The following is a 24,937-nucleotide window of genomic DNA, read 5'->3' as shown; positions in this document are numbered from 1 at the left end:
AAACAATTATTATTATTATATTAATTAAAAATGATATAAAAGCCTGTTGGATATTCTCACAGATATATTATTAACCCTGTTTTTAGCCGAACAACATACAGTGGAAGTGAGAAGTTTACAAACACTTAGGTTGGAGTCATTAAAACTCATTTTTCAACCACTCCACACATTTCTTGTTAACAAACTATAGTTTTGGCAAGTCGGTTAGGACATCTACTTTGTGCATGACACAAGTAATTTTTCCAACAATTGTTTGACATCATGGGAAAATCAAAAGAAATCAGGCAAGACCTCAGAAAAAAAATTGTTGACCTACACAAGTCTGGTTCATCCTTGGGAGCAATTTCCAAACGCCTGAAGGTACCACGTTCTGTACAAACAATAGTACGCAAGCGTAAACACCATGGGACTACGCAGCCATCATACCACTCAGGAAGGAGACGTGTTCTGTCTCCTAGAGCCGAACGTACTTTGGTGCAAAAAAGTGCAAATCAATCCCAGAACAGCAAAGGACCCTGTGAAGATCCTGGAAGAAACAGGTACAAAAGTATCTATATCCACAGTAAAACAAGTCCTATATCGACATAACCTGAAAGGCCGCTCAGCAAGGAAGAAGCCACTGCTCCAAAACATCCACAAAAAAAGCCAGACTACGGTTTGCAACTGCACATGGGGATAAAGATAGTACTTTTTGTAGAAATGTCCTCTGGTCTGATGAAACAAAAATTTGGCCATAATGACATCGTTATGTTTAGAGGAAAAGGGGGAGGCTTGCCGAAGAACACAATCCCAACCGTGAAGCACGGGCGTGGCAGCATCATGTTGTGGGGATTTTTGGTACAGGAGGGACAAGTGCACTTCACAAAATAGATGGCTTCATGAGGGAGTTCAATTATGTGGATATGTTAAAGCAACATCTCAAGACATCAGTCAGGAAGTTAAAGCTTGGTCGCAAAAGTGTCTTCCAAATGGACAATGTCCCCAAGCATACTTCCAAAGTTGTGGTAAAATGGCTTAAGGACAACAAAGTCAAGGTATTGGAGTGGCTATCAAACCTGACTCAGTTACACCAGCCCTGTCAGGAGGAACGGACCAAAATTCACCCAACTTATTGTGGGAAGCTTGTGGAAGGCTACCCAAAACGTTTGACCCAAGTTAAACAATTTAAAAGCAATGCTACCAAATACTAATTGAGTGTATGTAAACTTCTGACCCACTGGAAATGTGATGAAAGAAATAAAAGCTGAAATAAATCATTCTCTCTACTATTATTCTGATATTTCACACTCTTATAATAAAGTGGTGATCCTAAGTGACCTAAGACAGGGAATTTTTACTAGGATTTAATGTCGGGAATTTGATTTGTAATGTATTTGGCTGAGATGTATGGAAACTGTACACGAGGTTCAAGGCACGATGGCAGGGAGCACGGGATGGGCCACAGAGCCGCGCACAGAAGACCTACCTAGAGAATGAGGAAGGGAGGAGGAGGAAGGGGGAGGGTAGTGGACCCCTACCCAGCCACACTGGCAACACTAAGGGGCATTGCACTTATAGTGGCGCTGACAAGGGAAACGTTCCCGCTTTTCTGTTCTTAGTGCCAGTCTGCACATTCAAACTAAAATAATGTAACTAATAATGGCATCTTTATGCTTTCATTAATAAAATAATGGTAAAAATACTCTTTCAAAATGCCAATGTTGATTTAGTTATGGATCCATAATGAATTACTACGGGAATAAATATCACTGAATTACAGAAATATCCTCCAATCCTCTATACTGTATGTAATTATTGGCGGAGCGTCACGCCATATTTTATGATATACTGTAGGCGACATGAGTCTCACTAGTGTTGAGTAATGTGCTGTTAAAAGTGGTGTAGATTTACTTATTTAGAAAGCATATTGAAGTGAACTATTTTAGCACCGTTTCACACTGCTCTGAGACAAGAATGGGGGCTGGTCTTGATAAATCAATGAGATTCATTTTTTTCACTGAATCTCCGTTTGGGTATTGGTTAGACTAGAATTAGAAAATTAGGGTGTAGAAATGTTAAGCTCTTAGTGTAACCTTTATTTAACTAGGCAAGTCAGTTAAGAACAAATTCTTATTTACAAGGACAGCCTACTCCTTCCTCCCCGTCAGGGAATTGAACCCCGGTCTCCCGCGTGCCCGCATTCTCTAGTACAGCCATTATTGAAGGCTATCAAATGCTTCTCAAAGATGCCTTCTGGTGGTCAAACTAGCACTAACTAGCATTAATGGTACCAGTGGTTCACACTTAAATAACGTGCCATAGAATTCTGCGTCACCATGCAAGCTGCGCCGCAATACGCTGCAACATTTAAAGGAGAAACCACTGTAACAACGCCCAATGTAGAATGCAGAGCACAGAGAAATTGATAGACTTATTTTCACACAAACACACATACACACACACACAATGAGCCCCCAAACTGATTGCCAGATAGCCAGTATCTGGCAGACCTGGAGAGTGGATGTATCTCTCGGGGTGGTTATCGTGATTAGGTATCCTGTTCAAAAGTGAGGCTTCCCTCTATGGTGATAACCTTAAAGCTCCTCTCCTCTCCTGCCAAGTTACACAACCCCACCAGGCTGCGTATCCACACAACATCAAGACTACTGGCTAATAGCAACCTCACTGCTTACAGAGAACAAATCAATACACACACAAACTACTAGTTCTGGGCGATAAATTGACAATTATTTTGTGATAAAAGATAAATTGCAATAAAAAACATTTTGGGGGAGGTGCACAGTTACTCTCCATTAGCTCTATTTTTACACCATGTCAAAGAAATTGGCATGATATATTATCCTAAGTTTGGTTACCAGGTGACCCAGCATATGATTTATAAGATGATATAATGCTGCTTCAGAAAAATACCCGTATTTTAAACATACATTTAGTTATGCAGTTATTTCTGATTTTAAATGTAGAAGTATTTCATACCAAGTTCTTCTCCACTAGTATATTGGTGTTTGGTAAATGCAGCATATTATTTGCTTCAAACACAATCAAAATGTCGGCCTGTGACTTTTTGCTCAAAATAAATACCGATGGCGAGGTGAAGTCGATGGCCTAAACACTGCAACCCTGTCCATACATTTAGGTTGGTGGCTTTCACGAATATTGCCCCACCGTCTGTTGTGGTGCACACCTGCTTCTCCTTTGGCTGATCCCAGGCTGCTAGCGAGTCCTGCAGCCCCTGGCCCCTGACCCCTGACCTGGGCTATTATCTCCCCAGTGTGTTCCTCTGGAAAGTAGGCAGTCTGCTCTGCTAGCACCTGCTGCACAGCTTCCAGTCGACATGGATGTAGCGCAGTGTCAATGACATATAGGGCTCCCTTTGTTGATGTGAAATAGTGCACCTGTTTCAGATCCGATGTTGTCCTGTACGTGGCATTTTGTATTTCTTGTCCAGAGTGTGAACCATCTTCTTGAACCCACTTTGTTCAACTGTTGAATTTGGGGCTGTGTCTTTTGCGATGTGGTACGTTATGGCATCTGTTATTTCATTCCATCGGTGAGTGTGTTGGATAGGGAGTTGTGTGTGTGCAAACGATTCTTGTCATGACGCTTAGTTTTTCTTTGCCATGCATTCGTCATGTTGTGTTACAAATGGAGGAAACGTTGCTTCTGTTACCTTGAGTGGTTGCTACAGTTCAAGCACACTGCCTCACCCTGCTCGTTGTCACTAGGTTTAAAACCACAATAAGCCCAAACAACTGACACAGCGTCCTTCTTTGGCAGTTATTGTTCTTGGATTTCTGGGACAGCATTTTCTTTGTCTCCATTAATTTCCCCCCACTTATGAACGAGGCTACTCAGTTACACTCAGTTACACCAGCTCTGTCAAGAGGAATGGGACAAAATTAACCCAACTTATTGTGGGAAGCTTGTGGAAGGCTACCCAAAACATTTGACTCAAGTTAAACAGTTTAAAGGAAATGCTACCAAATACTAATTGAGTGTATGTAAATTTCTGACCCACTGGGAATGTGATGAAAGAAATAAAAGCTGAATTATATCATTCTCTCTACTATTATTCTGACATTTCACATTCTTAAAATTAAGTGGTGATCATATCTGACCTAAGACAGGGATTACATGTCAGCAATTGTGAAAAACTGAGTTTAAATGTATTTGGCTAAAGTGTATGTGAACTTGCAAATTCAAATGTATGCAAAATGTCTTCGGTATGAGTTAGCAAGTTGTCAGTAATTTCCGGTTTATCGTCCTAGCTATAACAACTGAAGACATTTATCAATCAAGTGACCCCCTTCAAGGAGAGTTCATCTCTGCCTGTGTATGCGTGTGTATACTTTCAGTGAGTGTGCGTGTGTCTCAGTCAGCATGTGTGTGTGTGTGTGTGTGTGTGTGTGTGTGTGTGTGTGTGTGTGTGTGTGTGTGTGTGTGTGTGTGTGTGTGTGGTGATTAGATTGTTCTCTAGCTGTAGCACATATTAATTAAATGATGTCGGTTGCCATACAGAACAAATTGTCCCTATCGGCTCACGTGAGCTCTCAGGGCAGCGGCTCCCATTGCCTTTACGGCCCACCCTCGCACCTTGATTGAAATAGATTGTGATAGTAACATCTATCATTACAGTTTTATTGGCTTATTTACAGTCTACATGCTCAGTGATTCACTGTACGCTCATTCAGATACACACGTGTGAGCAGAGCAGACCCAGTCCCAGCATCGCTCTCAGAGGTGTAATACTTACTGGAGCAAGCATTACTATTGTAACAGGAAGTTTACTTCTGAATAACTCAGCCACGGTGTACAGTACATTAAGGAGAGGCAGTGTCTTTTAGGTGATGGAGGAGTGTTTTGTCTTTCATTTAGGTGACTCTCCATTCCTCACTGTATCAATTATCTCAATTATAACGCCACAGTGCTGCCACCAGTTCAGCAGAGTTCAACCTTAATGAGAAATGAGCTCCAGATTTTAACAAAGAAAAGGAATTCATACAATTGTGCACTTGTTGGTGTTAGCCATTCGTTAAGTAGTAAATTGAGGAGGAGGCAAGGCCTGGTACTGTAATAGTGTTTTGGCCCTCCAGCCAGGCTAGTTGTTGATGAAGCGGGACGGCCTAGACACTTTGTCTCTGCTTCCTCTCTCTGTCACCAGTCACCTTGGTTACAGCGGGACATTCGTCAGCTGGAAGAATCGACTGCCACCGACGTCACCATCCTCAGAAACAAGATGGAGCACTTTAAGTTGATATCGCCGCAAAATACGCTTCTCTTAATTTGATCAGAGTTGCCATTTTTACGTGGGAATACAGATAATAAAGGTCCAAAAGCCGTAAGCACACAGCTATTCTTTAGCACTCGTGTCACTGAGAAGGGAAATGCATGTGCATCAGGGCTGTTGGATGGATGATAGCAAGATGAGATGTCATGTGGCTCTGGCCTGGTCTTTCTGCCGTGTCTCTATGGTGTCGTTTGCCTGAGTCAGACTGCCTGCATGGGGAGAGGGACTGTGCTGTGGTACTGGCCATGTACCACAGCACAGTACAGTACCACGGTACTGGGCCATGTAGGAACAGACACAGCATGTAACCCCATGGAGAAGGTCCCCAGGGGACAGAGTTGCAGGCTTTAACAGACAATTATTAATAATGAAACTATAACTCCCATGGTCACGCTCTCCATCTTTCTCTTTCTGCCTCCCTCCCTTTCTCTTTTTCTCCTAACCCCCCGTCTCTATCTTTGAAGCCATCTCTCTCCCTCTGTCGTTCTTGGCAGAGGGCTGTCTTAGGTAGGCAGATTTGGCGCATGGCTCTGCTTAAATAAAACCCCAGTGCAGATACAGTCATTCAGAGCTCTCTGTGGTTTGCCATCTGCCAAAAACATGATTTTTTTTAAAGAAAAGAGGTGCAGTGGGAGAGAACTCAAAGGATTGTGGTAGATGTACGATGCCTCACACGGTGAGTGCGAACAGAGGAACAGAGGAAGACAGTGGGTGGTTACGACACATCAAAGTGGGAGTTAACGGAGGTGGCTGAGACCTGGGGCCTCATTTATCGACGGTAAAGTGTGCGTATCGTCGCGCAAAACTCAGACCATGCGTTCGTACAACTTCTAGTGGTTGATCAATTGTATTCCAAGCAAATATTGTTATTTGGAAGTGAATTATAAAAATGGTTGGTTAATAAAAACATTATAGCGTACGCCTAATGATAAGACAGATGCATTGGCCGTTGGTGAGGAGTCCATATGGCTGCATGTGTTTCTTTTACTTGTATTAGATAGGCCTAAATCATGATCACATTGCAGGACATGTCTGCTTTGTGACATGTCTGGTTTATTGGTTTATTCCCGCTACACAATCATTATTAGCCTACCATTTATCCATCGCTCATTTAATAGCCAAACATGCTCGAAAGTAAATAGACTGGTAGCCAATTTAAAATATTTGACAGTATGTGCAGGCTACAGTATTGCTGTGTGATAGAATCACAACATCATAGCCTATTTAAACGCAGAGCCAATACCAAGGCAGGAAATAAAAAACTAAATCTATTAAATAACAATTCAGATGTTCCATAGTAGTGTGCTGTAGCATTTACTTTTAAATTGTTCAAATAGACAATCAAACTTACAGAATGTGCTGCAGTGTTGACACTCGCTATAGGTGACATGTATTTTTTGTTTGAAAAAGACCACTGCAAAAGATTCAAACATTCTGCCCACACCTCTACATAAGTGTGATCAAATTTGCCGATGCGCTTTCTTTTAGAAACTGTCATGGCCTCGTTCCAACATCTCCAAATTATACAGCAAATGAGGGCGTTTTTGTTACCATAATAGGTGAATGGAGGTTGTAGGGTTCACGAGCGCCCAAATATAGTATGACTCTGATTTATCAATGAAAACATGCATATACAGTGGGGCAAAAAAGTATTTAGTTAGCCACCAATTGTGCAAGTTCTCCCACTTAAAAAGATGAGAGAGGCCTGTAATTTTTATCATAGGTACACTTCAACTATGACAGACAAAATGAGAAAAAAAATCCAGAAAATCACATTGTAGGATTTGTAATATATTCATTTGCAAATTATGGTGGAAAATAAGTATGTGGTCAATAACAAAAGTTTATCTCAATACTTTGTTATATACCCTTTGTTGGCAATGACAGAGGTCAAACGTTTTCTGTAAGTGTTCACAAGGTTTTCACACACTGTTGCTGGTATTTTGGCCCATTCCTCCATGCAGATCTCCTCTAGAGCAGTGATGTTTTGGGGCTGTTGCTGGGCAACACGGACTTTCAACTCCCTCTAAAGATTTTCTATGGGGTTGAGATCTGGAGACTGGCTAGGCCACTCCAGGACCTTGAAATGCTTCTTACGAAGCCACTCCTTCGTTGCCCGGGCGGTGTGTTTGGCATCATTGTCATGCTGAAAGACCCAGCCATGTTTCATCTTCAATGCCCTTGCTGATGGAAGGAGGTTTTCACTCAAAATCTTACGATACATGGCCCCATTCATTATTTCCTTTACACGGATCAGTTGTCCTGGTCCCTTTGCAGAAAAACAGCCCCAAAGCATGATGTTTCCACCCCCATGCTTCACAGTAGGTATGGTGTTATTTGGATGCAACTCAGCATTCTTTGTCCTCCAAACATGGTGAGTTGAGTTTTTACCAAAAAGTTATATTTTGATTTCATCTGACCATATGACATTCTCCCAATCTTCTTCTGGATCATCCAAATGCTCTCTAGTAAACTTCAGACGGGCCTGGACATGTACTGGCTTAAGCAGGGGGACACGTCGGGCACTGCAGGATTTGTGTCCCTAGCGGCGTAGTGTGTTACTGATGGTAGGCTTTGTTACTTTGGTCCCAGCTCTCTGCAGGTCATTCACTAGGTCCCCCCGTGTGGTTCTGAGATTTTTGCTCACTGTTCTTGTGATCATTTTGACCCCACGGGGTGAGATCTTGCGTGGAGCCCCAGATCGAGGGAGATTATCAGTGGTCTTGTATGTCTTCCATTTCCTAATAATTGCTCCCACAGTTGATTTCTTCAAACCAAGCTGCTTACCTATTGCAGATTCAGTCTTCCCAGCCTGATGCAGGTCTACAATTTTGTTTCTGGTGTCCTTTGACAGCTCTTTGGTCTTGGCCATAGTGGAGTTTGGAGTGTGACTGTTTGAGGTTGTGGACAGGTGTCTTTTATACTGATAACAAGTTCAAACAGGTGCCATTAATACAGGTAATGAGTGGAGGACAGAGGAGCCTCTTAAAGAAGAAGTTACAGGTCTGTGAGAGACAGAAATCTTGCTTGTTTGTAGGTGACCAAATACTTATTTTCCACCATAATTTGCAGATGAATTCATTAAAAATCCTACAATGTGATTTTCTGGATTTTCTTTTCTCATTTTGTCTGTCATAGTTGAAGTGTACCTATGATGAATATTACAGGCCTCTCTCATCTTTTTAAGTGGGAGAACTTGCACAATTGGTGGCTGACTAAATACTTTCTTGCCCCACTGTATGTATAAATCCTAAGAATTTGTTGTGGAAGCAAATCCAAGTATGCCAGAATTTACTCCGAAATGTACACATGGTTGAAAAATGAAGACCATGGACTTAGTGGGTCAGTGAAGAACAAAGGAGTGTCTTGGGAGGGTGAGGAAGGAAGGAAGGAAAGAAGGTAGCAGGGAAGGTTGCACCTGTAACTGTTAGGTTAGTCTCTGATGCTATTTACAATGATGTCCTGCAGGAGGGGTCTTCCTCGTCTCTCCATGTGAGGAGAAAAGGAAAGGACACCATTGAAGTGTGTTGAAGCTCAGTGTGGGGCTTTGTCCCAATACTTAAAGATGGCTTCCTTTCCTTGTCTCCCCCTGCTGAGTGCCAGGAAAAAGATAGCAATCCTGTTTTTAACACTCCTTTCAACCTTTCTGTGAGATGAAATAATGACGTAGGGTAATGATGTGTATTTTTGCATCTTCCTCCATCTCTCAGTAGTGCTAATCACAGTCATTTTCTCCCTACTTTACCTGCTGCTCTGCTGCTCACAGACATGGACTATCTGTCACCCCATTTCAGCTGTGTTTTAAAAACATATTCTGAGTGCCTGAGTGTGTGCCTGTTTGGCTAGCTGTATGACCTACATAGTTATAGAGTCCATTGACGTCATGTGTATTGCTCCTCCGGCTCAGGTCAAACAGACTTCTGATTGACTCTGATTGTTCTCACCATACGAGATTGTACTCACTCTACAAGAAATTGACTTACCCCCTCTCTCTCCTCTCTCTCCCCTCTCTATCCTCCCTCTCTCCCCCCTCTCTGTCCTCTCTCTCTCCCTCTCTCTGCCCTCCCACTCTCTCTCTCTCCCACTCTCTCTCTCTCTCTCTCTCTCTCTCTCTTTCTTTCTCTTTCTCTCTCCTCTCTCTCCCCTCTCTATCCTCCCTCCCTCTCTCCCCCCTCTCTATCCTCTCTCTCTCCCTCTCTCTCTGCCCTCCCCCCTCTCTCTCCTCTCTCTCCCCTCTCTATCCTCCCTCCCTCTCTCCCCCCTCTCTATCCTCTCTCTCTCCCTCGCTCTCTGCCCTCCCTTCTCTTTCTGTAACTACTGTTTTCTCTCTTTGTTGGGTGAAAGTATCAGAGGGTGTTGAATCAATGTTAGATTTCAATGTATTAGATATAACCCAGGTTCTAATGTGTCTCCTGCTCCTCTCTCCTCTCTTGTTGTCAGGTGGGACTGAAGGACAACCCAGCAGTGGACCCCATTATCCATGGCCTGAGGGGCGTAGTCCATCATGGTGAGTGACACTTCCATCACCCAATCATTCCAGGAGGGACTATGAATTGACCAGTCATTGACCAACATTTGTTCATTGAGGATAACAACATTATTTTTGCAAGGTTGCATGTAACACCGTAATATCTCATCTCCTTTTCATTCGTGTTTCAGTAATTGGGTAGTCCATTTTTTTTGCAACTGCCTAATTATATTGAACATACCCCGGGTTGCCCCCAGGAGTCCCGACAGACAAAATAAACTATTAGGAATATTAATGTTGGTTCTGCCCACAATTTTTTGCAGATCTGCAAGAGACAATTCAAGCCTTGTCTGGATGAGACCAGAGGGATATGGGTGTGTCCTTGGTGTAGTGATTATAGTTGGGTAATTGTTTGAACTCTGATATGAGATAAAGCTGCTAAATCTGACAGGAATTGTGTTATAAGGGTGAAGGCTTAAGGCACTCGACAGGCTAAGATAAAGACTACTCTGATCTTTGATTCACTGAGCTCTCACTGATGTAGAAGGTCTGTGTAACTTTGAAATACTAATACATTAAGAATTTGTCTTACAGACAGAGCTATATCTGTATCGTAAAACAATGCAGAACTATATTGCAAGATGGTGATGATGATGGTAATGACAGTAATGATGATGATGATACAATCTTCGTTGTCACGTTATTTTTTGTGTAACCAGTGAAAGCCATCATCATCAATATCATAATTATCCTCCCCGTCAATTTCACAATGACAGTCACCATGACAGTCACAATGATAGTCCCGTTGTCTTCGTGTCTTTGATGCCATGTGTTATTGCTGGGGGCTCTGGCGGTGTCCTGTGGTGAGAGGGTGGAGATATGATTGGACGAGAGAGGAGGAGAGAGGGAGTGTGACTGGAAACGGGAAATGGGAGGGAACGTGAGGGAGGACAGGACAGAGGGAGTGTGATGATGGCAGTATAAAGGAGGAGAGGAGAAGGGGAGGTAGTGTGAATGGAGAGAACAGAAAAGAAGGGAGTGTGCTGGGGGAAGACAAAAAGGAGGGAGGGAATGTGACGGGAGAAGAGAGGGAGGAAGAGCTAAGGCTGGGAGAGAGGAGGCAGACTGTGGCGTGCCCAGGGCCAGGCAGCGTGACGGGGGGTGAGATATGCACTGTCTTTATCCGAGACAGATATGACCGTGGGGTCCCCCGCCTCCCTCATCTCCCCCTTTCCTCCCCCGCTGACAGGCCTGTCTCTTGCTGTCTCCCAGTTGTGAATGGAGAGATGTATTTTAAGCTCTGCCGCCCCCAGACGGGGAGGGGACAGGCACGGAGGGAGGGAGGGAGCGAGGGAGATTCTCAAGATTTATGGATTTGAATTAAGCATTCTCATACACACACATACTCACAAACTCACACATAAACTTCCAGCACACAAATAGCAAAACACATGCTAAATTCTACACAATTATTCCTTCCAACACAGTGTTTCATTTAGCAGCGCCACACCTCCACTGCTAATCGTTGGCGCCACTGAAAAACATAAATACTATTATTATTATTTATTTTTTATTCTGCCGAGACGTTTAATATCACAGGGACAAGTTACAACAAGTTACAACAAGTTACATATCTTCCTCAGATTCTCATCAGATCGTTTCAGTTCCAGTGCAACTACACTGAACACAAATAATTATGCAACAATTTCTAAGATTTTACTGAGTTACAGTTCATTAGACCCTAATCTATGGATTTCACATGACTGGGAATACAGATTTGCATCTGTTGGTCACAGATACCTTAAAAAAAAGGTAGGGGCGTGGATCAGAAAACCAGTCAGTATCTGGTGTGACCACCATCTGCCTCATGCAGCGCGACACATCTTCTTCGCATAGAGAAATGAATATTAAATTCTCTGGCAACAGCCCTGGTGGACATTCCTGCAGTCAGCATGCCAATTGTACGCTCCCTCAAAACATGAGACATTTGTGGCATTGTGTTGGTTTCAGGAAGGATCACATAATTCCATCCAGGTCAGTAGGAAGGAACAGCCAATGTATTATACTCTTGAGCACACATTCCAAAACTGCAGGTGGCAGTAAATCCTCAAATTGGCTATAAACCAGTTTAAACAACACACTCCAGGTGGCAGTGTGGACCCTTTCAGTGTGTTTTCCCATCTCATGGAAGTAGTGGAAGAAGAACATTGACTACTTCAAAGTGGAGATGGCCTCAATAGCACTACCCATGCTCACAGACGCCATAATGGGACAGATACTTTGTTGCGTTTTCTAACCATCTCTATGAGCCAACCCTATTAATAGATGAATGTAAAGATTGTCAGCTATGAAACAGTAATGTTACTCTAGATCAATCATCTCTGGGGTTAGTACAGAATTGTCTGGTGATGTCATTGGGTTCAAGAGATAAAATGAAACAAAAGAAGAGAACATCATTTAATTTTCCTATCAGAATGCCCCAGAAGTGACCTTCTCACAGTCGTCCAACAACACCCCCCCCCCCCCCCCCCCCCCACACCAACCTTTCTCACAATCGTTGCCACCGCTGCTGAAATAAATCCTAACACTGCAACACATCCTATCCCGTTCCCTGGGATCCATCCACACGTAGACGCACAAACAAACACTTGTTAGAAGTGTCAGAGGAAGATTTGTTGTGAGAACGTTGTGAAGCCATCCACTGTTTTCAATGGCTCTGTGTGTTTCCTGTGGCTCAAAGGAAGGCCTTTTAATTGTATTATGAATGTGGCGGCGACGGAGCTCATTCTGCTGCTATTTTAAGCACAGGGCCTGTGGAACAGGAAATCTGTCTGCTCAAGTAATCATCCATTAGGTTACTTAGTCTTAATATTTAATTATACGTCAAGGGCCGGTTCAGAATCTAGGCGCAAAGACACGTCCTCAGGACACATATCAGGAGACGCCTAGTGCTTACAGACACAGTTCTGAGTATCTGTGTGTGTGTGCTTGTGTGAGACCATGCATGTGTATGTGTCTGTGTGTAGTTTACAGCTCAGATATCTCTTGTGCAGGAGTTAGATGTTGCGAGTGGATTTAAGCTGGGGCCAGTCAACACATGCATGTACATTAAATGACGCCCAAGGCTTTGTCCGGCTTTAATCTTACCGGAACGATGAAAATCCTTTGTTCATTCATTTCATTCATTCATTTCCTATTTGAATAAATGCGATGAGTGCAGGAGACTCTGTAAGGTACACTCAGTACAGTGGGTGCCCATCTACACATGCAAATCATAGGCTACATTGGGTGTGTTCTCAGCCCTCTCTCTGCGTGGCCATGCGCGCCTCCAACTCAATCATCACGTTTGCAGACGACACTACAGTGGTAGGCTTGATTACCAACAACGACGAGACGTCCTACAGGGAGGAGGTGAGGGCCCTTGGAGTGTGGTGTCAGGACAATAACCTGTCACTCAATGTCAACAAAACAAAGGAGATGATCGTGGACTTCAGGAAACAGCAGAGGGAGCACCCGCCCCATCCACATCGACGGGACAGTAGTGGAGAAGGTGGAAAGTTAAGTTCCTCGGCGTACACATCACGGACAAACCGAAATGGTCCACCCACACAGACAGCCTGGTGAAGAAGGTGGTGCAACAGCTCCTCTTCAACCTCAGGAGGCTGAAGGAATTTGGCTTGTCACCTAAAGCACTCACAAACTTTTACAGATGCACAATCTAGAGCATCCTGTCGGGCTGTATCACCGCCTGGTACGGCAGCTGCTCCGCCCACAACCGCAAGCTCTCCAGAGGGTAGTGAGGTCTGCACAACGCATCACTGGGGGCAAACTACCTGCCCTCCAGGACCCCTACATGTCACAGGAAGGCCAAAACGATCATCAAGGACAACAACCACCCGAGCCACTGCCTGTTCACCCCGCTATCATACAGAAGTTTAGGTCAGAACAGGTGCAGCAAAGCTGGGACCGAGAGACTGAAAAACAATCTCCAGGCCATCAGACATCAGCCATCACCAACATAGAGTGACTGCTGCCAACATACAGACTCAATGAAGTAATGGATTTAATAAAGGTATCACTCGTCACTTTAAATAACACCATTTATTAATGTTTACATATCCTACATTACTCATCTCATCTCATGTATATACTGTATTCTATACCATCTACTGCATCTTGCCTATGCCGCATGGCCATCGCTCATCCATGTATTTATATGTACATATTCATCCCTTTACATTTGTGTGTAAAAGGTAGTTGTTGTGAATTTGTTAGATTACTTGTTAGATATTTCTGCACTGTTGGAACTAAAAGCACAAGCATTTCGTTACAGTCACATTAACATCTGCTAACCATGTGTATGTGACCAATACAATTTGATTTGATTTGAAATATGCCGTAAGCCACAGACTTTTGTCTGTCTGAAGACGTGGGGATTTGAGCTGTGAAAAAGTACTGGGGCATAATATGAAGATTTAGGAGTGATTCAAGTATCTACTAATAAATACATCCCAGCTGTATGATACAGTGGTGTCTTAATGCTGGATATGATGGATGTAAAGGAGAGGGGGGCTGATGAGGTGACATACTGTACTCCCCTAACCCTGTACGTCATTGTATTCTCTTGCATGTACTGTATGTACAGTATATGTACATTGTCCAGTGTTAGCTCAGTGTTAGCTCAGTGAACCGTTCTTTCTCAGTGGTCTCCTGTGACAGCGCTGAAATGAACTCCCCGCTCCTCACTGGCATTACAAGTCCATTAATTCAGCGTCTCACAGTGGCTTTGAAGTCTCCACTGACTCTGCACTCTCCAACCCTGATTGGAAATGAATTTATAAAGGCTGAAATAGCTTAGTGTACAGTAGACTACAGTACAGCATGTGAACCTAGCTAGTGGTACAGCTGTGGTAGAAGCAGTAGTATAGTGCCTTCCCTGCTACTGTGCCTGCTTCTCTCTGTCCTCTATTCTCCAGCAGTGGCTTTAATCCCCCAGCTCTCCCATTCACGTCCAATCTGATGCGGCTTCGTGGTGCGTTGCTACCACGCTAAGCCCCTTTTTCACCCCTGCTCAATAGGATTCCCAGTTTAGTTATGTATTGAAAATGTGGGCCAGGAGGATTCATACAGCCATTTTGTTTTGTTTCCTCTCCACATCTTTGGAGGTTATTTACATTGTTATCTCTATTTTAGAGGGGTTGGGGGTAGACTCCTCATTGTTGGTCATGAAAAGTTATGGCACAAGAGGTTTGCCTCTCTCTTTATCTCTATCCTAGGCAAAGTGTGGATGCCATCGTTGTCTTTGACTGGTAAGCATTGCCATCACAAAAGGATTTTGGAAGGAAATGGGCGGATTGTCCTCAGTGGGAGTGATCAGCTATAAGAGGGGTATTTTTGTGTCAATCTTGAGTCTTCCATTGGGTTCTGATGTAGCCTGGGACACTGGGGCCAGATTCAGTGGTTACACACAGCAGCTCTGACTCAGGCCTGGTTGAATAATCCTTATGGCAGCCAAACTAGACGACTTACATCAGTACTAGAGGGTTATACCTAAATCCCCATGACCCTGTTTATTCCAATCAAAAAGGATATTTTCTCATTCACAAGCATCGTAGTATAGATATATACTACATGTTTATAGTGTCTGTATGTGATGTGACTGAATGGTCAATACTGATTCCTTGTGTCACTGTGCTTGTTCTCCCACAGAGAAAGAAACCTTCCTGGAGCCCTTTGTTCTGAGGGATCTGTTGCCGTCATCGTTGGGCGGTTACTATCGCTACACAGGCTCTCTCACCACCCCACCCTGCAGCAAGGTGGTAGAGTGGATCGTCTTCAACAGACCTGTGTTCCTCTCCTACAAACAGGTGAGTCACTTCCTTCCTTTCTCTCTCTCTCTCTCTCTCTCTCTCTCTCTCTCTCTCTCTCTCTCTCTCTCTCACTCTCTCACACTCTCTCTCTCTCTCTCTCTCTCTCTCTCTCTCTCTCTCTCTCTCTCTCTCTCTCTCACTCTCTCTATTCAATTCAATTCAAGGGCTTTATTGGCATGGGAAACGTGTTAACATTGCCAAAGCAAGTGAGGTAGATAATATATAAAGTGAATATATAAAGTGAAATAAACAATAAAAATGAACAGTAAACATTACACATACAGAAGTTTCAAAACAATAAAGACATTACAAATGTCATATTATATATATACAGTGTTTTAACAATGTACAAATGGTTAAAGGACACAAGATAAAATAAATAAGCATAAATATGGGTTGTATTTACAATGGTGTTTGTTCTTCACTGGTTGCCCTTTTCTCGTGGCAACAGGTCACAAATCTTGCTGCTGTGATGGCACACTGTGGAATTTCATCCAGTAGATATGGGAGTTTATCAAAATTGGATTTGTTTTCGAATTCTTTGTGGATCTGTGTAATCTGAGGGAAATATGTCTCTCTAATATGGTCATACATTGGGCAGGAGGTTAGGAAGTGCAGCTCAGTTTCCACCTCATTTTGTGGGCAGTGAGCACATAGCCTGTCTTCTCTTGAGAGCCATGTCTGCCTACGGCGGCCTTTCTCAATAGCAAGGCTATGCTCACTGAGTCTGTACATAGTCAAAGCTTTCCTTAATTTTGGGTCAGTCACAGTGGTCAGGTATTCTGCCGCTTTGTACTCTCTGTGTAGGGCCAAATCGCTCTCTCTCTCTCTTTCTCTCTCTCTCTCTCTCTCTCTCTCTCTCTCTCTCTCTCTCTCTCTCTCTCTCTCACACACACACACACACAACACACTGACTTCTTTCCTCTGACTAATGGCCTCTTTCTTCCGGGGGCTGTAATTTTCTCACATACCTAATGTGTGATGTTTGTATTTGTGACTGGGTTGAGACAAACATGGCTAGTAATGGGATGGTGCAGTTCCTGGCCTCGCTGGGTCCTTCTCTCCTCCCCAACAGTCCAGGGAACATTTGTCAAACTTACATTCTAATGAGGCCAAATGAGTTTACTTAAGAGTGCGGCTGGAAGAAGCCAAATGTGGAAGAAGTATTGGCTTTATATAAGGGGACACAGCAGGAGAGGAAGAGGGAAAGGGAGAGAAATAGATATTGGGAGAATGAAGAGAGGAGAGAAAAAGAGAGATGGCTAGAGATGGAGAGGTAAAGAGAGAAAGAAGCAGAGGAAGAGGAGGAAAAGGACTGTGAGAGAGGGAATGTGTGGGCTGTGGTGTTGAGGGGTGGTCGAGCGTTGCCCCCTGTGAGCGTGCTCGGTGGCAGACCGTGTTTATCTGCCAAAGCTTAGTCAAGGACCAGACAGCTCAAAAGCTGTGGAGGAGAGGTGCTGGCTCTGGGCCCACGCAGAGATAGGTCACTCATACATAAAGCTTTGTACCAATTGAATATCACTAGCTCATATTCCCCTTACACACTGTCTGGCTAAATCACATACTGGCTGGCTAAATCACATACTGGCTGCCTAAATCACATACTGGCTGGCTAAATCACATACTGGCTGCTTCATAGAGCTGCGACATAGAGCTCAGCTGAAGACAAACCACCCATAAGCAACAGCATAACCTACTGCGGAATGCAAAATGGCACACTGGTACATAGGTCTATGCACCCTCAATAGCTAGCAGAAAGGTGGGCGGCCACAGCAGCTGCATGCACAGTACGGCAACAAGACTATCACATACACTTAAAACCTGTTTAAAACCAGCATGACATCCACTGTCTGTATACAGCTAAAAAGGAAACGGTTATTCACACACACAGCCAGAAGAAGATAGACACACCTTCGCTGTTATAACCTACTGTAAAATGAACACAGTTTCTAATCAGGGACATTTACAATATTATGTAGAAGGATCATTTAAAATGAGCAAATGTTATTTTACTCTTGAATACAATGATAAATGGCAGACATGTTTTACAATAGGGTGTTTATGGGAGCTCAAGGTGAATGGTGCTTCTTCACCAGAAGACAGCAGGTGTCTCGTAGCAGAGTAGAGGGGATTTGTCTGTTGTCATCCTCTGAATTAGAAGAGAGCAGAGAGGCAGAGTAGAGAAGATGAAAAGCAGCATGGAGGAACTCTGAGCCTGACCTTTCGGATTATTTGATTTTGCCTGAGATCCAGTCAACAATGAATAATGTTCTGGGATATATATGGAATATACAATGGGGGTTTTCACAGCACCTCTACAGAGCTTCCTGGTATAAGAAGTATTTTTTTAGACTCTCCTGAGAGGCGGAGACCTAGCTAGCTACCCGGATCGACACATCAGAGGTGATGAAGAATCAGGGAGATGTTTGAGTCGTGTTGATGAATAGGACAAGGACTTACAGGGGCTCTATCCATCCAGGCAGCATGTCCTTCCTTCCTGTCACTTTGATCCTTTATCATTACCGTTCCTATCCTCCATCCTCTATCCTCCGGATGTTTACCCCTGACCATTAGTCAATCTTTTTTATTTGATTCAACTCGGCTTTGAAGTCTATTGTTACCACCTTCCTTGTCCTGAGGTTTGAAGAAAACATCATTGGCCAAGATGAAAGAACATGGAAAGAAGACAGTGCCCTCCCTCTCCCCTCTGTCTATGTCTTCATCTCTCTCCCTCTCTCTCTCCCTCCATCTCAGTCTTTTGTTCTTGATCAGTGGTGGAAGTAGGTCATTGGGAGTGACAGATGTAGCTTAAGGGTGGCTTTTAAAGCAGATCGATGCTCAGCTATTCCATAGCGACAGCTCCGCCTAAAATGCTTCCACTTGTAACATCTGGACTGTGTGAGTGTGTGTGTGTGTGTGTGTGTGTGTGTGTGTGTGTGTGTGTGTGTGTGTGAGTGTGTGTGAGTGTGTGCCACGCCAGGCCACTTAACCCTCTGCTCTCCCCATCACAGATGCCTTCCTCACTAGTCACAGAAGTGTGTGTGTGTGTGTGTGTGTGTGTCTGTGTGTGTTTGTGTGTGTGTGTGTGTGTGTGTGTGCGGCGTCACTCCTGGAAGGATTAGTCTCCAATCGCACTGTGATTTCCACACAAAGACAGAAATCCTCTGGCAGGCCTGGAAGAGATTTCAACCCGAATAAGCTGCTTTTTCAGGAGGGTGTTGCCATATTAGGGATTAGCAGATTCTAGTCTGATTAAGAGATTTGGTGGAGAGCAGCGTATTGCTTCGACACGGCCTGGCTTGAGCCTGTGCTGTCTGTGCCAGGGCTGGAGGTTACTGATGTTTAGCAGATCAGCCATGATGGCCAATGCAGCCTATAGAATGGCTCAGTCTAAGGGACATAACATGTGGCCTGTTAAAGAATGGAAGATACATTACTATTCTGCTGGAATACATCTTCCCTATAGTGTCAAATGAGAGAAATCTGTGGTGCACACACACACACACACACACACACACACACACACACACACACACACACACACACTCTCCACAGCCACTGAAGGGGGTAGTCATTGAGCTGAGTATTCCCTCGGTCTCCAGTCTCAGTCTGCTTAGTAAACACACACAGAGCCGAGCAGACAGGGAAGTGTTCCAACCCCCTCTCTGTAACCATACCGACTGCTTGTTTATCCCACAACCTCACTCCCACTCCCTGACCAAATCACACACTGAGGAAATGAGACCCTCCCTCCCTACATCTCTCTTTCTCTATCCGCTTTTTTTTTCACTCGAAATCGACTGTGTGTTTTTCACATGATCAGTCTCAGCTCATGTTGTTTCTGTAGCCGTTAGCGTGTCATCATGATGTTGACGGACAGGCTTTGCACTCATCATCTTAAGCAGCTCTTAAACCGCTCGGCAGATTATTGTGATTATTTCCTGGGTCCCTGCTCCTGGTCAGATAGTGGTTATTCTGTGGTGGTGGTTGTTCTTCTCTGGGCTGAGGAGAGGAGAGGAGGGGGACAGCATGTTTTTCTGTTTGCTTCATGAACGCTATTCCCCTGATTAGGCTGGGCTAGCTTGGCCCTTCACGCCTCTTAGACTCTCAGCTAGGAACAAGATTACAGCATTACACATGTATGGGCAAAGGAAAATAGGATCTCACTGGGCATTGGCTGCTTGAAAGATGCCATGAACAAAACAAATCAGCTCATGAATTCAATTTTCCAGTTCACATGATGTCAGAGGTTTCAATATCCTCAACATGCATTATGGTCATTTCTCTCCTCCTTAAGGTGTGTGTTTTTCTGTCTTCCTCTCTCTATCTCTCTCTTTCTCTACCTCTCTCTTTCTCTATCTCTCTCTTTCTCTATCTCTCTCTTTCTCTACCTCTCTCTTTCTCTACCGCTCTCTTTCTCTACCGCTCTCTTTCTCTATCTCTTTCTCTACCTCTCTCTTTCTCGATCTCTCTCTTTCTCTATCTCTCTCTTTCTCTACCGCTCTCTTTCTCTATCTCTTTCTCTACCTCTCTCTTTCTCGATCTCTCTCTTTCTCTATCTCTCTCTTTCTCTACCGCTCTCTTTCTCTACAACTCTCTTTCTCTACCGCTCTCTTTCTCTACCGCTCTCTTTCTCTATCTCTTTCTCTACCTCTCTCTTTCTCGATCTCTCTCTTTCTCTATCTCTCTCTTTCTCTACCGCTCTCTTTCTCTACCTCTCTCTTTCTCTACCGCTCTCTTTCTCTACCGCTCTCTTTCTCTATCTCTTTCTCTACCTCTCTCCTTCTCGATCTCTCTCTTTCTCTACCTCTCTCTTTCTCTACCGCTCTCTTTCTCTATCTCTTTCTCTTTCTCTACCTCTCTCTTTCTCTACCGCTCTCTTTCTCTACCTCTCTCTTTCTCTACCGCTCTCTTTCTCTACCGCTCTCTTTCTCTACCTCTCGCTTTCTTTCTTTATTTTAGCTGGAGGCGTTCTACTCCATCTTTACCACAGAGCAGCAGGACCATGTGAAGTCTGTGGAATACCTGAGGAGCAACTTCCGGCCAATCCAAAGCCTTGACAACCGTGACGTCTTCAAGTCCGCAGTCAGAGATGCCTGGCTACCTGACCTGATGGACAGCCTGGGCAACCCGTACGGAACGGAGGCATCCAAAGGTAAGGCAAGACCACACACATGATTTGATACTGCCCATCGTGGTTACAGTCCAATCCACTTGCTTCTTATTCAAAGTAACACCAAGGTGAATAGCATAAAAGTGTTCATTTTTACACATTTAAGGAGACTTTTGAGTAAAATTGTATTCAAAGATAGGAGCACATTGTTGCTCTCCAGTGAACGCTTGCTCATACCAAAATGTGAATGCCTCAGAATCCCTGAGGTCCAATCCAACATATCCTGACTGTTGGTTTGGGACAAACAAGGAGTGTTTCTTCCCTACCATACGGTACTGGGAGGCCCACGAGTGGCCAGTCTTTTACTGGCTCATTACTGGTTCCAGTACAACATGTCTCCCTACACAGCACGGAGTGTGGTTACCACACTTTGACGTCTCCTGCGACCCTCTCACACAGTCAGCTAGCATCTGTCCGAACTGCATGACCACACCATTCTGGCTGCTTGCCGTCCCCATCGTTTAGTTTAAATGTCAATATAGAAAATGCAGACACACTCATACATTCCCCCAACACACACACAAACACTGTACATGCACCTACGCACATTACTGTAATGTACACAGACAATAAGAAGTGTGTCCTTGAAAGCTGCTGTTGTGCACATTTTCTGGGGGCGCATCCGTCAGGCTGAGGGGAGAAATGAACAGAACAGGAGAGGAGAAGAGAGGAGGGGAGCAGAGTGAAGACAGGCAGACTAACGGTGGGCCTGTAGAGGGACCTGCCATATGCCACCTATTCACTCTACTCCACAGCCCCTGCTGCATTACAGACAATGTGTTTCCGTGTGTGTGTGTGTGTGTGTGTGCGTGCGTGTGTGCGTGCGCTTCAGTGCTTCCAAAATTGTACGACACAAGGAAAGCACAATCACAATGTGCTAGCATCATGCTTCCTCAAGGAGCCCAGTAGAAAGGGAACGTTCCAATCCAGCACTCTTCCTCATAGCTCATTGTGTGTCACAACTGACAAATGACACAATTCCATCAAATGAAGACCAGACTGCAGCCTTTCTCTACCTCCAGCTCGATGTGTTGCCGGACCCGTGTGCCTCTCACCTCTGTGAAAGCGATCAGGCTGAAAATGAATTTTGCTCTATGTTTTTAAGTGCAAGTGTGTGTGCATGCGTGCGTGTGCGTGTGTGCGTGTGTGTGTGTGTGTGTGTGTGTGTGTGTGTGTGTGTGTGTGTGTGTGTGTGTGTGTGTGTGTGTGTGTGTGTGTACATGTGTGTACATGTGTGTACATGTGTGTGCATGTGTGTACATGTGTGTGTGCATCCTTTGCTCCATCCCCTCTGCCCTTGAAACACAAAGGGGAATGGTATGCAACAGTGCCTTGCAAATCAAATCAAACTGATTTATAAAGCCCTTCTTACATCAGCTGATAACTCAAAGTGCTGTACAGAAACCCAGCCTAAAACCCCAAACAGCAAGCAATGCAGGTGTAGAAGCACGGTGTCTAGGAAAAACTAGGAAGAAACCTAGAGAGGACCAAGGCTATGAGGGGTGGCCATCTTCTGGCTGTGCCGGGTGGCGATTATAACAGAGCATGGCCAAGATGTTAAAATGTTCATAGATGACCAGCAGGGTCAAATAATAATAATCACAGTGGTTGTCGAGGGTGCAACAGGTCAGGAGTAAATGTCAGTTGGCTTTTGAAAACTATTCCTTGCAAAAGTATTCATTCCCCTTGGCGTTTTTCATATTTTAGACCTGTAATTTACCTGTAACCTGTAATTTAAATGTATTTTTATTTGGATTTCATGTAATGGACATACACCAAATAGTCCAAATTGGTGAAGTGAAATGAAAAAAATTACTTTCAAATAAAAAATACATTTAGAAGCCCCTAAATAAGATCTGGTGCAACCAATTACCTTCAGTCACATAATTAGTTAAATAAAGTCTGTGTGCAATCTAAGTGTCACATGATCTGTCACATGATCTCATTATATATACACTTGAAGTTGGAAGTTTACAAACACCTCAGCCAAATACATTTAAACTCAGTTTTTCACAATTCCTGACATTTAAGTAAACATTCCCTGTCTTAGGCCAGTTAGGATCACCACTTTATTTTAAGAATGTGAAATGTCAGAATAATAGTAGAGAGAATGATTTATTTCAGCTTTTATTTCTTTCATCACATTCCCAGTGGGTCAGAAGTTTACATACACTCAATTAGTAATTGGTATCATTGCTTTTAAATTGACCTAACTTGCCAAAACTATAGTTTGTTAACAAGAAATTTGTGGAGTTGTTGAAAAACGAGTTTTAATGACTCCAACCTAAGTGTTTGTAAACTTCTGACTTCAACTGTACACCTGTTCTGAAAGGCCCCAGAGTCTGCAACACCACTAAGCAAGGGGCACCACCAAGCAAGCGGCACCATGAAGACCAAGGAGCTCTCCAAACAGGTCAGGGACAAAGTTGTGGAAAAGTACAGATCAGGGTTAGATTATTAAAAAATGTCAGAAACTTTGAACATCCCACAGCGCACCATTAAATCCATTATTAAAAAATGGAAAGAATATGGTACTACAAAAAACTTGCCAAGAGAGGGCCGCCCACCAAAACTCACGGACCAGGCAATGAAGGCATTAATCAGAGAGGCAACAAAGAGACCAAAGATAACCCTGAAGGAGCTGCAAAGCTCCACAGCGGAGATTGGAGTATCTGTCCATAGGACCACTTTAAGCCGTACGCTCCACAAAGCTGGGCTTTACGGAAGAGTGGCCAGAAAAAAGCCATTGCTTAAAGAAAAAAATTTGCAAACACGTTTGGTGTTCACCAAAAGGGAGACTCCCCAAACATATGGAAGAAGGTACTCCGGTCAGATGAGACTACAATTGAGCTTTTTGGCCATCAATGAAAACTCTATTTCTGGCGCAAACCCAACACCTCTCATCACCCAGAGAACAGCTGTGGGGATGTCATTCATCTGCATTGACTGGGAAACTGATCAGAATTGAAGGAATGATGGATGGTGCAAATTCTTGAGGGAAACCTGTTTCAGTCTTCCAGAGAATTGAGACTGGGATGGAGGTACACCTTCCAGCAGGACAATGACCCTAAGCATATAGCTAAAGCAACCCTTGAGTGGTTTAAGGGGAACCATTTAAATGTCTTGGAATGGCCTAGTCAAAGCCCAGACCTCAATCCAATTGAGAATCTGTGGTATGACCTAAAGATTGCTGTACACCAACCGAACCCATCCAACTTGAAGGAGCTGGAGCAGTTTTGCCTTAAAGAATGGGCTAGATGTGCCAAGCTTATAGAGACATACCCCAAGATACTGGCAGCTGTAATTGCTGCAATAGGTGGCCCTACAAAGTATTGACTTTGGGGGGGTGAATAGTTACGCACACTCAAGTTTTCTGTTTTTTTGTCATATTTCTTGTTTGTTTCACAATAAAACATATTTTGCATCTTCAAAGTGGTAGGCATGTTGTGTAAATCAAATGATACAAACCTCCCAAAAAATCTATTTTAATTCCAAGTTGTAAGGCAACAAAATAAGAAACATGCCAAGGGTTGTTAATACTTTCGCAAGCCTCTGTGTGAACTGCTCCAGTGAAGAACTGAGTGACTACTTAGAAGTCTCTGGTCAAGGAGCTATTCTATTCTCTCACCTGGATCCAGCCTGCTGGCCTGTAGAATGGCTGCTAATGTTAAAGGGAAATCAGGAAACATTGCCAGGTCCTGAAGAGCCCAATATCTCAGTAATTATCACAATTAGAATTCATTTAGAATTAATTGATGTGCTCTTCAATTACTCACTAATCCACAGAAAAAAAGCTTAAAAGATTTTCTTTATCATCCATCAAACAATTATTTTTTTCCATTTATGGGCGTGGGAAATTGATTGGCGGCACAGCGAGCTGTGACCCGGAGAGTGATGGGATGGAGGGGTGGATGATAATTGGGATGGAGAGTGTGTGATGGCTGTCGTTCCTTCCAAGAATAGAGGCGTGGAATTGAAGCCTAAGGGGTGAAATGAGCTCCAGTGGCTTTAGCCGGGGTGAATTAACCCAGAACTGATCTGTTCCACAAACACAAGGGTTTGGAGTGGGCTTAGAAGGGGATGGAGGGTCTGGTGTTGGATCTATTCCCAACCCCCCTACAGTAGTTAGGATTTTAAGA

The 24,937-nt window shown here is 43.8% G+C and overlaps 1 protein-coding gene across 5 annotated transcripts in view; it reads left to right on the top strand.

Annotated features, from left to right (window-relative positions):
- ptprga (protein tyrosine phosphatase receptor type Ga) overlaps window positions 1-24,937 on the top strand; it is a 327,026-nt gene that overhangs the window by 268,330 nt on the left and 33,759 nt on the right. For all 5 annotated transcript variants that reach the window (XM_090241146.1, XM_090241144.1, XM_090241145.1 and 2 more), the window contains 3 exons: window positions 9,728-9,794; window positions 15,465-15,622; window positions 20,588-20,780. In XM_090241146.1, the coding sequence (XP_090097272.1) occupies window positions 9,728-9,794; window positions 15,465-15,622; window positions 20,588-20,780 (418 nt within the window). The remainder of the gene's footprint in view (window positions 1-9,727; window positions 9,795-15,464; window positions 15,623-20,587; window positions 20,781-24,937) is intronic.

This window comes from Oncorhynchus mykiss, chromosome 7 (genome assembly GCF_057628025.1).
Source record: "Oncorhynchus mykiss isolate SJ-2025 chromosome 7, ASM5762802v1, whole genome shotgun sequence".
Classification (NCBI taxonomy): Eukaryota; Metazoa; Chordata; class Actinopteri; order Salmoniformes; family Salmonidae; genus Oncorhynchus; species Oncorhynchus mykiss.
The sequence above is the reverse complement of the archived record's forward strand: the minus strand, read 5'-3'. Positions and strand labels throughout refer to the sequence as shown.